The sequence below is a fragment of the Pseudophryne corroboree genome, chromosome 5 (assembly GCF_028390025.1).
Source record: "Pseudophryne corroboree isolate aPseCor3 chromosome 5, aPseCor3.hap2, whole genome shotgun sequence".
Classification (NCBI taxonomy): Eukaryota; Metazoa; Chordata; class Amphibia; order Anura; family Myobatrachidae; genus Pseudophryne; species Pseudophryne corroboree.
This window is the reverse complement of record NC_086448.1, coordinates 378,184,389-378,199,766: the sequence shown is the minus strand read 5'-3', so window position 1 is coordinate 378,199,766 and position 15,378 is coordinate 378,184,389. Positions and strand designations below refer to the sequence as shown.

The window sequence follows — 15,378 nt, the reverse complement described above, 5'->3', positions numbered from 1 at the left end:
TAGCCTGGTGTGGGGAGGCGGGGGTTTATCCTGGTGACAGGGGGAGGGGGGTTTAGCCTGGTGTTGGGATGGAGGGGGCGCATTAGCCTGGTGACAGGGGGAGGGGGGATTAGGCTGGTGAGAGGAGTGGATTAGCCTGGTGACAGGGGGAGGAGGGTGATTAGCCTTGTGTGGGGAGTTGGGGGGTTTATCCTGGTGACAGGGGTAGGGGGGGATTAGCCTGGTGTGGGGAGGGAGGGGGGATATTGCTGGTGAGGGGGTGGGTAAATCTGGTGACAGGGGGTGAAGGGGGATTATTAGCCTGGTGTGGGGAGGTGGGGGTTTATCCTGGTGACAGGGGGAGGAAAATAAGATTTTAAACCTACCGGTAAATCTTTTTCTCGTAGTCCGTAGAGGATGCTGGGGACTCCGTAAGGACCATGGGGATAGACGGGCTCTGCAGGAGACATGGGCACTTTAAGAAAGACTTTGGATCTGGGTGTGCACTGGCTCCTCCCTCTATGCCCCTCCTCCAGACCTCAGAGAAACTGTACCCAGAGGAGACGGACAGTACGAGGAAAGGATTTTAGTTAATCTAAGGGCAAGATTCATACCAGCCACACCAATCACACCGTATAACCTGTGATATACAATCTAGTTAACAGTATGAACAACAACATATCATCGGTCCATAACCGACGAAACTATAACATAACCCTTATGAAAGCAACAACTATATACAAGTCTTGCAGAAATAGTCCGCACTTGGGACGGGCGCCCAGCATCCTCTACGGACTACGAGAAAAAGATTTACCGGTAGGTTTAAAATCTTATTTTCTCTTACGTCCTAGAGGATGCTGGGGACTCCGTAAGGACCATGGGGATTATACCAAAGCTCCCAAACGGGCGGGAGAGTGCGGATGACTCTGCAGCACCGATTGAGCAAACAGGAGGTCCTCCTCAGCCAGGGTATCAAACTTATAGAACTTTGCAAAGGTGTTTGACCCGACCAAGTAGCAGCTCGGCACAGCTGTAGTGCCGAGACCCCTCGGGCAGCCGCCCAAGACGAGCCCACCTTCCTAGTGGAATGGGCCTTAACCGATATTGGTAACGGCAATCCTGCCGTAGAATGCGCCTGCTGAATCGTGTTACAGATCCAGCGAGCAATAGTCTGCTTTGAAGCAGGGCCGCCAACCTTGTTGGCTGCATATAGGACAAACAGTGCTTCTGTTTTTCTGATCCTAGCCGTTCTGGCCACGTAAATCTTCAAAGCCTTGACCACATCAAGGGACTCGGAATCCTCCAAGTCCCGTGTAGCCACAGGCACGACAATAGGTTGGTTCATATGAAAGGATGAGACCACCTTAGGTAGGAATTGAGGACGGGTCCGCAATTCCGCTCTATCCATATGGAAAACCAGATAGGGGCTTTTATGTGATAGCCGAAGCCATGGCTAACAACATGACCACCTTCCAAGTGAGATATTTCAACTCCACTGTTTGAAGTGGTTCAAACCAATGTGACTTAAGAAAACTTAACACCACGTTAAGGTCCCAAGGCGCCACCGGAGGCACAAAAGGAGGCTGAATATGCCGTACTCCCTTCACAAAAGTCTGTACTTCAGGCAGAGAGGCCAATTCCTTTTGAAAGAAAATGGATAAGGCCAAAATCTGAACTTTAATGTAGCCTAACTTTAGGCCCAAATTCATTCCAGTCTACTAGGAAGTGAAGAAAACGGCCTAGATGGAATTCTTCCGTAGTAGCATTCCTGGCCTCGCACCAAGAAACATATTTTCGCCATATCCGGTGATAATGTTTAGATGTCACGCCCTTCCTAGCCTATATTAGCGTAGGAATGACCTCATCCGGAATACCTTTTTCCGCTAGGATCCGGCGTTCAACCGCCATGCCATCAAACGCAGCCGCGGTAAGTCTTGGAACATACAGGGACCCTGTTGCAACAGGTCCTGTCTTAGAGGAAGAGGCCACGGATCTTCTGTGAGCATTTTCTGCAGATCCGGATACCAGGTCCTTTGTGGCCAATCCGGAACAATGAGTATTGTTCTCACTCCTCTTTTTCTTATTATTCTCAACACCTTGGGTATGAGAGGAAGAGGAGGAAATACATAGACCGACTGGAACACCCACGGTGTCACTAGGGCATCCACAGCTACCGCCTGAGGATCTCATGACCTGGCGCAATACCTTTGTAGCTTTTTGTTGAGACGGGACGCCATCATGTCTATTTGGGGCAATCCCCACCGACTTGCAATCTGTGCGAAGACTTCCTGATGAAGTCCCCACTCTCCTGGATGCAGGTCGTGTCGACTAAGGAAGTCTGCTTCCCAGTTGTCCACTCCCGGAATGAACACTGCTGACAGTGCACTTACATGATTCTCCGCCCAGCGAAGAATTCTGGTGGCTTCCGCCATCGCCACTCTGCTCCTTGTGCCGCCTTGGCGGTTTACATGAGCTACTGCGGTGACGTTGTCCGACTGAATCAGCACCGGTCGGTCGCGAAGTAAAGTCTCCGCTTGACGTAGGGCGTTGAATATGGCCCTCAGTTCCAGGATGTTGATGTGAAGATAAGTCTCTTGACTTGACCAAAGGCCTTGGAAATTTCTTCCCTGTGTGACTGCTCCCCAACCGCGGAGGTTCGCGTCCGTGGTCACCAGGATCCAATCCTGAATGCCGAACCTGCGGCCCCCTAGAAGGTGAGCACTCTGCAGCCACCACAGGAGAGAAACCCTGGCCCTGGGGGACAGGGTGATCCGCTGATGCATGTGCAGATGTGACCCGGACCATTTGTCCAATAGGTCCTACTGGAAAGTCCTTGCATGGAACCTGCCGAAGGGAATGGCTTCGTATGTCGCCACCATTTTTCCCAGGACTTGAGTGCAATGATGCACTGACACTTGTTTCGGCTTCAACAGGTTCTTGACTAGAGTCATTAGTTCCTGCGCTTTTTCTTCCGGAAGAAAAACCCTTTTCTGGTATGTGTCCAGAATCATGCCCAAGAAGGACAGGCGCGTCGTAGGATCCAGCTATGACTTTGGAGTATTGAGAATCCAGCCGTGTCGCTGTAACACCTTCAGTGAAAGGGATACGCTGTTCTGCAACTTCTCCCGTGATCTCGCTTTTATGAGGAGATCGTTCAAGTACGGGATAATTGTGACACCCTGCATTAGCAGGAGTACCATCATTTCCGCCATTACCTTGGTGAAAATTCTCGGGGCCCTGGAAAGCCCAAACGGCAACGTCTGAAATTGGTAATGACAATCCTGTATCGCAAATCTCAGGTACGCCTGATGAGGAGGATATATGGGAACATGCAGGTATGCATCGTTTATGTCCAGCGATACCATAAAATCCCCCCCTTCTAGGCTGGCGATAACCGCTCTGAGCGATTCCATCTTGAACTTGAACCGTTTTAAGGAAAGGCTCAGGGATTTTAAATTCAAAATGGGTCTGACCGAACCGTCCGGTTTCGGGACCACAAACAGGGTTGAGTAGTACCCCTTCCCCCTCTGAAGCAGGGGAACCTCGGCCACCACTTGTTGAAGACACAATTTTTGAATCGCCTGTAACACTATCTCCCTTTCCAGGGGAGAAGTTGGTAGCGCCGATTTGAAAAACCGGCGAGGAGGCACCTCTTCGAATTCCAGCCTGTATCCCTGGGAAACAATTTCCCTTGCCCAGGGATCCACCTGTGATTGAAACCAGATGTGGCTGAAAAGTCAAAGACGTGCCCCCCCTGGAGCGGACTCCCTCAGGGGAGCCCCAGCGTCATGCGGTGGATTTTGCAGAGGCCGGGGAGGACTTCTGTTCCTGGGAACTAGCTGTGTTGTGCAGCTTTTTTCCTCTGCCCTTACCCCTGGCAAGAAAGGACGATCCACGTACTCTTTTGCTTTTATTTGAACAAAAGGACTGCATTTGATAATGAGGCGCTTTCTTAGATTGTGAGGGAACATAAGGCAAAAAATTCGATTTACCTGCCGTAGCTGTGGAGACTAGGTCCGAGAGGCCCTCTCCAAACAATTCCTCACCCTTGTACGGCAAAAACTCCATATGCCTCTTTGAGTCGGCATCCCCCGTCCACTTTCGGGTCCATAAGACTCGCCTAGCAGAAATGGACATAGCGTTTATTCTGGAACCCAGTAAACTAATGTCTCTTTGATCATCCCTCATATATAAGACAGCATCTTTTATATGCCCTAGGGTCATTAAAATGGTATCCTTATCAAGGGTCTCAATATCCGCTGATAAAGAATCTGCCCATGCTGCTACAGCACTACAAACCCAGGCCGACGCAATTGCCGGCCTGAGCAACGTACCAGAATGAGTGTAAATGGACTTCAAGGTAACCTCCTGCTTGCGGTCAGCAGGATCCTTGAGGGTAGCCGTATCTTGGGACGGGAGCGCTATCTTTTTTGATAAGCGTGTCAAAGCCTTGTCTACCCTAGGGGAGGATTCCCACCGTATTCTGTCCTGTGACGGGAAAGGATACGCTGTTAGAAACCTTTTGGGAATCTGCAGTTTTTTGTCTGGAGTTTCCCACGCTTTTTCGCATAATTCGTTCAGCTCATGTGAGGAAGGAAAGGTGACCTCAGGTTTCTTTCCCTTATACATGTGTACCCTCGTGTCAGGGACAGGGGGTTCCTCAGTAACATGCAAAACATCTTTAATTGCGATAATCATATATCGAATACATTTAGCCACCCTTGGCTGCAAATTTGCATCATCGTAGTCGACACTGGAGTCTGAATCCGTGTCGGTATCTGTGTCAACTATTTGGGATAGTGGGCGCTTCTGAGACCCCGAAGGTCCCGGCGACATAGGGACAGACATGGGTTGGCTCCCTGACTGTACCCTAGCTTCAGCTTTGTCTAATCTTATGTGCAATAAATTAACATTAGCACTTAAAACAATCCACATATCCATCCAGTCAGGTGTCGGCGCTGCCGACGGAGACCTAATATTCATACACTCCCCCTCCTCCTTAGGTGAGCCTTCAACCTCAGACATGTCGACACACGCGTACCGACACACCACACACACACAGGGAAGCTCTTTTCTGAAGACAGGTTCCCCACCAGGCCCTTTGGAGAGACAGAGAGAGAGTATGCCAGTACACACCCCAGCGCTATATGACCCAGGAAAAAACACAGAATGTTTACCCAGTAGCGCTTATGTATAATGTATATGCGCCAATTATGTGCCCCCCCCCCCTCTACTTTAAAACCCTCTTTCACCGTGTGTCAAGCAGGGGAGAGTCCGGGGAGTTTCCACTCAGCGGTGCTGTGGAGAAAAAATGGCGCTGGTGAGTGCCGAGGGAGAAGCCCAGCCCCCTCGGCAGCAGGCTTCTGCCCCGCTCAAATTTACTAATAACATGGCGGGGGCTTTTTTATACATGTACAGTGCCCAGCTGTACATGTATATATGTGTATTTGCCACCTGAGATGTTTATTGCTGCCCAGGGCGCCCCCCCCCCCCCCCTGCGCCCTGCACCCTTACAGTGACCGAAGTGTTTGAGGTGAATCGGAGCAATGGCGCACCGCTTCACTGCTGTGCGTTACCTCTTATGAAGATCATGTCTTCTGCCGCCTCTGAAGTCTTTTCCTCACATACTCACCCGGCTTCTTTCTTCCGGCTCTGCGAGGAGGATGGTGGCGTGGCTCTGGGACTGACGGCGAGGGTGAGACCTGCGTACCGATCCCTCTGGAGCTAATGGTGTCCAGCAGCCTAAGAAACACAGCCCTGAAACTCAGAGAAGTGGGTCTGTTTCTCTCTCCTCAGTCCCTCGATGCAGGGAGTCTGTTGCCAGCAGGCTCCCTGAAAATAAAAAACCTAACTAAAATACTTTCTTTTACAGGAAACTCAGGAGAGCTCCCTGAAAGCACCCAGTCTCCACTGGGCACAGTATCAAACTGAGGTCTGGAGGAGGGGCATAGAGGGAGGAGCCAGTGCACATCCAGATCCAAACTCTTTTTTAAAGTGCCTATGTCTCCTGCGGAGCCCGTCTATCCCCATGGTCCTTACGGAGTCCCCAGCATCCTCTAGGACGTAAGAGAAACGGGATTAGTCTGGTTAGGTGGGGGAGGGAATTGCATGAGCCTGGTGCTTTCACTTGTGCTGCCGCAGCTACATATTGCAGCGCTGTATATTATAGTACCTGCTGTCACTTGCAGATGGTGGCTCCTGTATAATAGGGGGCTCCGGGGATTCTACTTGCACCAGCACCGTTGAGAGCAACATGGGACACCCGGCCTTCTGCGGCCGCCAATTACTGCACAGCCGCGGCCGCCCGCCCGGCATCTAGAGGGAGCCGCAGCTGAGAAAAGAACAGAGCACCGCGTGAGCCGCCAGAGCCTGGAATGCACCATGGGCTTCCTGGTAGGCTGGGGTGGTAGTCCAAGCTGCTCGGCGCACTTCGCACCGTTGTGCCTTTATGATATGCGTCCTCGGTGTAATGGTAAGACCTGCCCTGTCCCCTCCCACTCATCCCCTCATCTACACTGCGGAGATGCAGGCAGCAGCCGAGCAGTGCTGGGTCCTAGTACCGCTGGATCCTCCTACACTGCAGCCGGCAGTAATTAGGGGTGCTTGCGGGGTGGCTCTGCACTGCACCTGTGCGCACCAGACAGACCGCAACGTCACTTGCAAGCTGTTGTAGCAGGAATTTTATTTTTCCTGTTTACAGCTGCACAGCAGTATGTAGTTGCTGTGGGCCTATTTTGAAAGTGGGCCTGGAGCTGCAGCTCCATTAGCCCCATTGTTAATCCGGCCCTGGGAATAGTCTTTACATTTTGTATAATGCTTCAGTTTATATTTGGAGAATCTGATATACCTCACATTGACGTTTTTACTAGTGATATATTTGTAAAACCTTTAGTACTATATAGAACATATTAAATGGTGTTCAATAAGTATCCAGAATGCTTTTAACTTTTCTGTAAAACAACTATGCTGGTATCATGCTGCCTCATATAGTCTAGTGTACCCAGGGGCGGATTAAGAGAGGAAGGGGCCCTTGTGCAGTGTCCGTGAGGGCCCCCTCCAGGCTCCATGGCACAGTCCCAAGTAGACTCTGGTACTATGCCACAGTCTGCTTCGCATGTGCGGATCTCTTCCTGGTGCATCCGATCCATTTCCTGGTGATTTGCGCAGTGCCAGCGATGGACTCCGGAGAGGTAAGTATACTAAATGGGTGCAGTATCTGTGCGGGCCTGCTCCTCTCTCTGCGTCCCAGTTGCAAGTAGGGTCTGGCACTGTGCCAGAGTTTGTTGTACATGAGCTGGTCTCTGGGAAAATAGCATCCATGGCATTTTCCAAGTGATTTTTGCAGTGCCAAAATGTGACTCTGGAGAGGTAAGAATATTAAATGGGTGCAGGGCGAGAGGTGTGTAGCGTGACCATATTATCCCTTTTACCTAGGATGCTCATGGATTACACAGGTTCTGTGGCTGGCTGACTTTAAGCCTACATTTCAACTGGTTTTAATCAGCCACAGAACCTGTGTAATCCATCAGCGTCCCAGGTAAAATGGATAATATGGTCACTCTAGAGGTTTGGGCCTCCTTGGACATAGAGGCCGTGGAGGCCACAGAAACTGCACTCATTATAGGTATGCCACTAAGTGTACCTCTAACCTCTATAGGCAGAGCTTCTCGCAATGACATAGGGCCTAATTCAGATCTGATCACAGCAGCAAATTTAGTCTCAAAGGAAGAAAAAGAAGACTCTGGTGTGGGTGCACTCTTATGTTAAATCAGAAATAAACAGTTAAAATGACATTTTATTATTTATGATTAAGAAGGATGACTTCCTATAACAAACACAACACTAAAGATCACTAATACATTTTGGACAGTGTATCTGCCTACAAATATATGTGACAATGAAATCAGAAGGTAAATATTCAGTCACGAAGAAGCTTAGATAAATTAATATAAGCCAATCATTGGTTAATTAATTAATTAGTACATATCCATTACACAGGACAAATCAACCAGTATTTTTTAAATTGTTGTGTGAAGACAGCTTACTGGTATGGATCAGGGTAAAATTGGATCCTGAAAACATCAAATAGGAGTATTGCTGCAAATAAATGCCTATTACTGAGTGTTAGAGCAATGGAGTATATCCAGTGCAAATCGTATGAAAAAGGCACATGAGAACCAGAAAAGTAGTAGGGTGAATCTGCTGTCAGTGTTAGGCACGGAGTACCTGATATAAATGGGGGTCTACTGTACTTGGTATTCCTAGGAGGTCGCACATCAAAGTACTAACCAAGCCCAACACTGTTTAGCTTCCAAGATCGGACGGTATTGGGCGTTATCAGTGTTGTATGACAGTAGGTCAACTGTCATACCACACTGCTAACGCCCAATACCGTCCAATGGTCTAGGCACAACCAGTATGTAAGTGAACCCATGTGAAATGAAAAAAACACCCAACACAACATAAAGGGCATATGGTAATTCTAAGGGGTATATTCATCATGAAAAAATTGTGAACTGAGAATTTTTAGTTTTCAGTTCTCAGCTTTCCCGTTCACAATTTTTTTCAGAATTCATCATTTTAGTCTTTACGTATAACACAGTTGTGCTAAATGGAGTAGGATTGTTAGAAGATTTTGAGAAAGCACTGGCGGCATGCGGAAGTTACTATCCACAGACCCTCCTACATTGGGATGCCCCGGATAGATGGCCACACAAAGCTGCTTTCCAAATGAAATTGTACCTTGGTACCCATAATTCAGTAAAGGTGCTAAAACTTATGCACTAAACTAATGCACTAGCAACTAAAAACTAGCAAGCCATAAGGGTTATTTACTAACATTAGCAATTAAACGTGTCTAGGGCCTAATTCAGTATGAGTTGCAAAATTACTAAATAGCAATTGCCGGCTTTTCGGCCGTTTGCACATATGCAGCGTGCACAGTGTGCATGCACGGGCACACACAATGTGATCACATCCCGGAAGGCTGTGATCGCAATGTGAGTGATGGGTGGTGGTCATTCAGGGGTGGCAATGCGTCGTTGGGGGGAGGGCAGCAGGAAATGCAGGCATGTCATGGCCATTTCTGAGGTAGCCCAATGACATCACCTGCGCTTCCTGCGATGGAAAAGATGGCGGCGAAGCGCCTGCATACACAACCTGGCTGCGTATGCAGGGGGATTCCACTATTTACCAATTTCTGCAATTGGAATTGCAATTGGATTGCGATCGCATCGATGGGCATCGCTTAACATGCTGGGAGGCCTTGCCCTGTGCTGGGCGGGCCCCAGCATGCGATTGAAAGCAGTAGCAGTTTTGCTTTTTTAATAAAACTGCTACTGAAGATGAACGCGGACAAAATGCAGAATCTAATGGTTATTCCCTCACATTAAATGCAGATTAATGCAGTAGCTCTTGAGGCTCAGAGTAAAATTCCCGCCTCTGCAGATTAGTATGCGGGATTCCCACAGCTTAATGAATCGGGCAGCACCGACAATTAGCCGTGTGGCTATTGTGATTTCATCAGAGCGTCCCATACAAGAGGTGTCAATAAGGAAAAGAACAGGAGGCTGGCTTTCTGAAATTCTATATTTAGAATATCTTCTACCAAAAAAGTCTCATCTGTTATTGGGGGTCACTTTGACCTGATCGCATGCTGCTTTTTTTTTCGCAGCGATGCTATCAGGTCGGAACTGCGCATGTGTGCGGGTCGCAATGTGCAGGCGTGTCATTGCCCGGCGAGCAGCGACGGATTGAAAGAAGAAAGCGTTCGCAGTTGCGAACGCAAGAAGATTGACAGGAAGAGGCCGTCCGGGGGTGTCAACTCACCATTTTCTGGGAGTGTCGAAGAAAATGCAGGCGTGCCCGGACGTTTGCAGGGAGGGATCCTGACGTCAGCTACAGGAAGGATCATCGCAGCGGCTGAGTAAGTCTTGAGCTGTGCAGAGACTTCACAAACGTTTTGCTTGTGCAGCTCTCTGCACAGCCGATCGCAGACCTGCACAGCTCTTCTCCCCCCCCATGTAGACGGCGATTACCTGGTCGCAGCAGTGCAAAAAATAGATGCGTGCAACCAGGTCTGAATGACCCCCATTGTTTCCAAAACAAAAATGTACAGAGTTACACAAGCAAACAAAAACTGTTGCCAGTGCAGCTGATAGGTGTTCATACAATACGGCAATATGTACAATACAGTGTTACAACATTTTCTAATGAACAAATAATGGATATAACTTCTAGTGTAATGTGTTTGAGGAGTAAACCAGTAAACCACGGGTCTACAGTACTTACACTGCCAGTTACAGACATGCTGTCTGTGGTCTTATGTCTTTGTCGGCCGACTATTGATAGCACCAATCCTCTTATATGAGATGCAACGTCTCGAAATGTCACAAGGTGCTTACTGCGATGTACTTTCTTTGAGCATTTTACAACCGAAGTCAGAATTCCTTTTATCTATAAAATAACATCAAAACAAGACTTTCCTCAGAATTTACAATGTAGCAGCGAAAGCAATGTTCTTAGCTATGCCAAAAGGCTTTGCAACAGTTACTACTCTCCATCCAGCGCCTGATAGGTAACAAACTTAACATTTTCTGGTTGTATGAATAGCCAGCTTTATAAAATACTAATATTCCACATAGTAAGTAATTAGGGTGTAATTACAGGGATCAAAAGAGATGCATGGTGAAACAAAGCAGACATTTTATCTTATAAAAAAAACTTCTGTTCTCAGACTGTTCTCTGCTGTCACTGGTCAGATACAGGGTGGGAAATACAGTTGCGATGCCAGTGAAAGGGTCAGAATGGCTACCAATACTTGCAGACAATCAGAAGGAAGTGGTTCATGCTACTGTAACAACATCATTTGAAAATAATTGGCTACTACTGCATCAGCTATGTCATCCAGGAGAGCAGTCATAGATATGATTAATACTTCCCTTAAAACCTCTGAGTTTAATTTGCTATATGACTTTATATCAGCCAGTAACACCTGGTAAACAGCCAATCAGATGCCTATAATGCAAAACTAACTTTGTGTAGCACTAACAAAGGCACTGTCACTTTCCCAGCTCTGCCTGTCATCATTATGCCTACATTGTGTAATAACTGCTCGCCTCTGCTCCTTCTGCAGGGGCTCCCACATTGTAGGGAAGCACACTGTTCTCTGACAAAGTAAAGGTAAGGCTGGTGCACTCACTGACAGATACTGTAGTTTAAGGTAGTGAAAGACTCCTAGTGACCTTTACATTAAAGGTGAGCGAGCTGCCCTGTGTTTCAGTTTTGTTTCTACAACCATCTTCTTGGGCAGATCATGTACAGTATGTCATTTGAACAAATTCATTCTTAAGTATCACAGGCAGTATCTACTGGTGTTAATCTTGTTTTGGTCTATGTAGGACTAGCAAATTATGCAAAATGAACTTAGTGGTCCTTCGACTTCCTGTGCCTTCTTTGCCTGCCTCTCTCTGCACACCATTAATCTTACTGATGTCTCTAGGATGCTTCTAGTATATAAAATATTTCCAATATTCAGCATCATTATTTATGCACAGTTTTATATATATATATATATATATATATATATCTATCTTGGGCCTGATGCGGCTGGAAGTAATATCACTGCTGCTTATACGGAAGCAGCAGCAAAAGCACTAATATGCAGTATGGGCTGGTACGGTATACTGTTAAGAAATTGAAAGCCGGTACGCCGTACTGCCCGAAGACCTTGCAGCAGCTATTAGTTATAAACTGTACGAACGAGCAAATCCATGGTGCTCGGCACTGTGACAACTCCTCCCAATTAGCTAGAGCTGTCGGGAGTGCTATGATGATGTCATACTCTCTGTCCTGGTGCTTAAAAGAGCCTGCCCCGCTGTGCACTTCCTGTGGCGTCTACCTGGCTTCACCGTCCACCTCACACAAAGTAAGAAGGCAGAGATGAGGGCAGCTGAACAGGAGGAAGCTGAAAGACACAGAATGAAGAGGGGGGAGATGATAAACACACAGAATGAGGGAAGGGGGAGACTGAGAGGCACAGAATGAATGGGGAGAAACTGAGAGACACAAAATGAAGGAAGGTGGAGGCTGAGAGACACAGACTAAATGGGGAGGATGAGAGAAACAGAGCAAACGGAGTGGGAAGAGAGACACAAACTGAAGGGGGATACTGAGAGAAACAGCAAAGGGAGGGGGAGGATGAGAGACAAAGAGTGAATGCGGGCTGTCAGGCACAGTGTAAAGGAAAGGGGAGGCTGAGAGACAGAGTGAAGGTGGGTAGGCTGAGAGAAACAATGTGAGGGGTATGCTGAGAAACAAAGGGAGATGATGGTGTAAGAAACAGGGAAATGGCTGCGCAATGTATCAGGGAAAGGAATGATGAGAGCCGACGTTTAAAAGAATTATCACAATTGATTAACCAAGAACACTGGATAAAAACATACTAATCGTAATACCAATGATTAAGGAATAGTAAAATGTATGGCTATGTTATAAAGCACACCTTGATAAATATAGATATCGTAAGAAGTTTTAAACAGCTTGTATGAATGAACTTGCTGAAGATCCGTAATCACTCACAAGGTTATCACTTGTGGATTCATTTGTATAAATAGTAAATGAGAAACGGTCCCAGGTAGTGCACAAAGTTCCCGTCACAGAGCCTTGCTGCTGTAATATGTACCTCTCCTGTGGGCTGGTCCGAGACCGGGCATCCCCGGTTCTATATCCTGCGTTGCCCACTCGTGCTATGCAGCAAGGAGACGGTGAAGGTTGCCGGGCTGGTGTAGCGAGTAGGACGGATGTGGCTGATGAAGGCCGCGTGCTGGTGTGTGCGGCTTGCGGGAACCAGAGTGCCGGTATAAAAGTCAGTTGGATCTCAGCAGAGAGCTGCTGGTGTGGATACCTGAATCAAGGTGGATGATGAGGCGGGGTCCTAACGCGTTTCGTCATGTATCACGTGACTTTTTCAAAGTCACGTGATACGTGACGAAACGCGTTAGGACCCCGCCTCATCATCCACCTTGATTCAGGTATCCACACCAGCAGCTCTCTGCTGAGATCCAACGGACTTTTATACCGGCACTCTGGTTCCCGCAAGCCGCACACACCAGCACGCGGCCTTCATCAGCCACATCCGTCCTACTCGCTACACCAGCCTGGCGAACTTCACCGTCTCCTTGCTGCATAGCACGAGTGGGCAACGCAGGATCAAGAACCGGGGACGCCCGGTCTCGGACCAGCCCACAGGATCGGTACATATTACAGCAGCTCAGCTCTGTGACGGGAACTTTGTGCACTACCTGGGACCGTTTCTCATTTACTATTTATACAAATGAATCCACAAGTGATAACCTTGTGAGTGATTACGGATCTTCAGCAAGTTCATTCATACAAGCTGTTTAAAACTTCTTACGATATCTATATTTATCAAGGTGTGCTTTATAACATAGCCATACATTTTACTATTCCTTAATCATTGGTATTATGATTAGTATGTTTTTATCCAGTGTTCTTGGTTAATAAATTGTGATAATTCTTTTAAACGTCGGCTCTCATCATTCCTTTCCCTGATACATTGCGCAGCTGTTTCCCTGTTTCTTGCATCTTCTACATGACACCCACTTAGTGTTGTCGGCCGCGAGTTATATCAGGGGAATTCCTTGGTATTGCACAGTCCACTATTTGGGCGCTTGTAAGCAGTTATTTAGTTCTCGGAGATGATGGTGTGGCTGAGAGAGGCAGGGAGGAGATGATATATTCTGATGATAAAAGACTTTGGGGAACATTTATCATGGATGACATATTGAATGCGATCTGGGCGAGATCTAACCGCTAGGGTGGCCAATCCCGGGCCATTATTTTCAATCCCAGAAATCGGGATTGAAAAATGATCAATCCTAGGATTTCTGTGATACCCGGGATTGGTTCCATTGTAATGTCCGCCGCCACTGTCCTGCACTCCCCTGCCCTGCCCAGTCCACATAATAACATACCCCATCTGCCCCATTTCACCTACTGCTGTGTTGCGTGCTGGTGCCGAGCGGTGGGCGGCTTTCTGTGCAGCATGAGAAGTCAGAGGTCATGCTGCGCAAACAGCCGCACACCGCCCGCCACTGTGCACAGCCGAGGGTAGGGTGAGGTGAGCGGGGGAAGTCGGGCAGCATCTGAACCTCCTGAGGAAGCTCAACGCTACCCGGCATTGAAATAACAAAGGGGTTTCCTAATCCCAAAATCCCCGGGATTGGAAATCCCAATCCCGGGATTGAATCCCGGGCAATTTTTGGCCAAAATCCCGGGATACCACCGATCCCAATCCTGGGATTGGCCACCATACTAACCGCCCAGGATTGCATTGCAATATACGATCCCTTCGGGTAAATGTATCACCCATCACTCGCAGGGACAGAGGCTCCGAAAAGGCATTTCCAGTGGAGGGTTCCTGGAGTACCCAGCCAGATCTACTTCCCCGATCTGTACCCCATAGGCAGTCAACAGATTGCAGTAACGGAGGGTAACTTTGCATTCCCGATATTAATACATTGCCTAGCATCGCTTCCCCCATAGAAACCTATGGCAGATGCGGCTGCGGCAGAACTGGAGGGATCGCAGCAGATATCGAAGATACCTTGCTGCATACATACATATACCAGGGATACGTAATATTTGCGGCTAACCCCTGAAGAACTGTTGTTTTTATGGACATGGCCACAAATATTATTTGCTAACTGGGCCCCTTAAAGTACCAGGCACTCAGCTCCTAACTGTCATTTTTCAAACACAGCCTGTGCCATGGCAGTTGTGGATTGGCTGGTACTTTATCTCTGTCCACTTTATCTCCGTCCAAGACTTAGTAAATACACCCCTTTGTCTTTTTAGGGTCTAAAAGATCACTGGATTAGAACCTTCTTCATAGGACTACTACAGATGGTTGCAGGACTGTAACTAGGAGTGGAGAGCAGTCCCGCTGACTAGTGCGCAGAGCCTAGTAGATGGCACTTGTGCTGTCCCTGTATAAGGCATGCAAGGTGTCTGAAGTGGCACACTGCAGCCTACAAAACAGCTGCCTGGAGCATTGTCAGGACACTCTGGGCGTTCAGCTATTCAACAGTCCCAGCAGCAAAACACTACAGCATCGCCTGGAGCAGCCCCAACCTCGCATTGTGACATCATGATGGCACATACTAAGAGCCAGAGCTAGCACGGGGCATATTACAGCCCTGCTACAGCTTCCTTTCTCTGTCTTGCTACCTTCTAAATATTATTATGCACTGTTATTATCATTTCACATAAATATTTAGCATTATATACTTTCATTCATAATATGAGAAACACAGAGGTACATTTTTTATTTTGCAGTTTCTAAAGCCACCACTTTCTTCCGCTGTTTCAGCTGCTGGT

The 15,378-nt window shown here is 47.8% G+C and overlaps 1 protein-coding gene, 1 long non-coding RNA gene and 1 pseudogene across 3 annotated transcripts in view; 1 reads left to right on the top strand and 2 right to left on the bottom strand.

Annotated features, from left to right (window-relative positions):
• PKD1L1 (polycystin 1 like 1, transient receptor potential channel interacting) overlaps positions 1-15,378 on the bottom strand; it is a 608,224-nt gene that overhangs the window by 16,540 nt on the left and 576,306 nt on the right. For both annotated transcript variants that reach the window (XM_063922691.1, XM_063922693.1), the window contains exon 51: positions 10,270-10,434. In XM_063922691.1, coding sequence (XP_063778761.1) covers positions 10,270-10,434 — 165 coding nt within the window. The remainder of the gene's footprint in view (positions 1-10,269; positions 10,435-15,378) is intronic.
• Positions 1-15,378, top strand: part of LOC134927767 (uncharacterized) — a 116,919-nt gene that overhangs the window by 90,278 nt on the left and 11,263 nt on the right. The window lies entirely within an intron of this gene.
• LOC134931588 (5S ribosomal RNA) lies at positions 8,220-8,338 on the bottom strand (annotated as a pseudogene).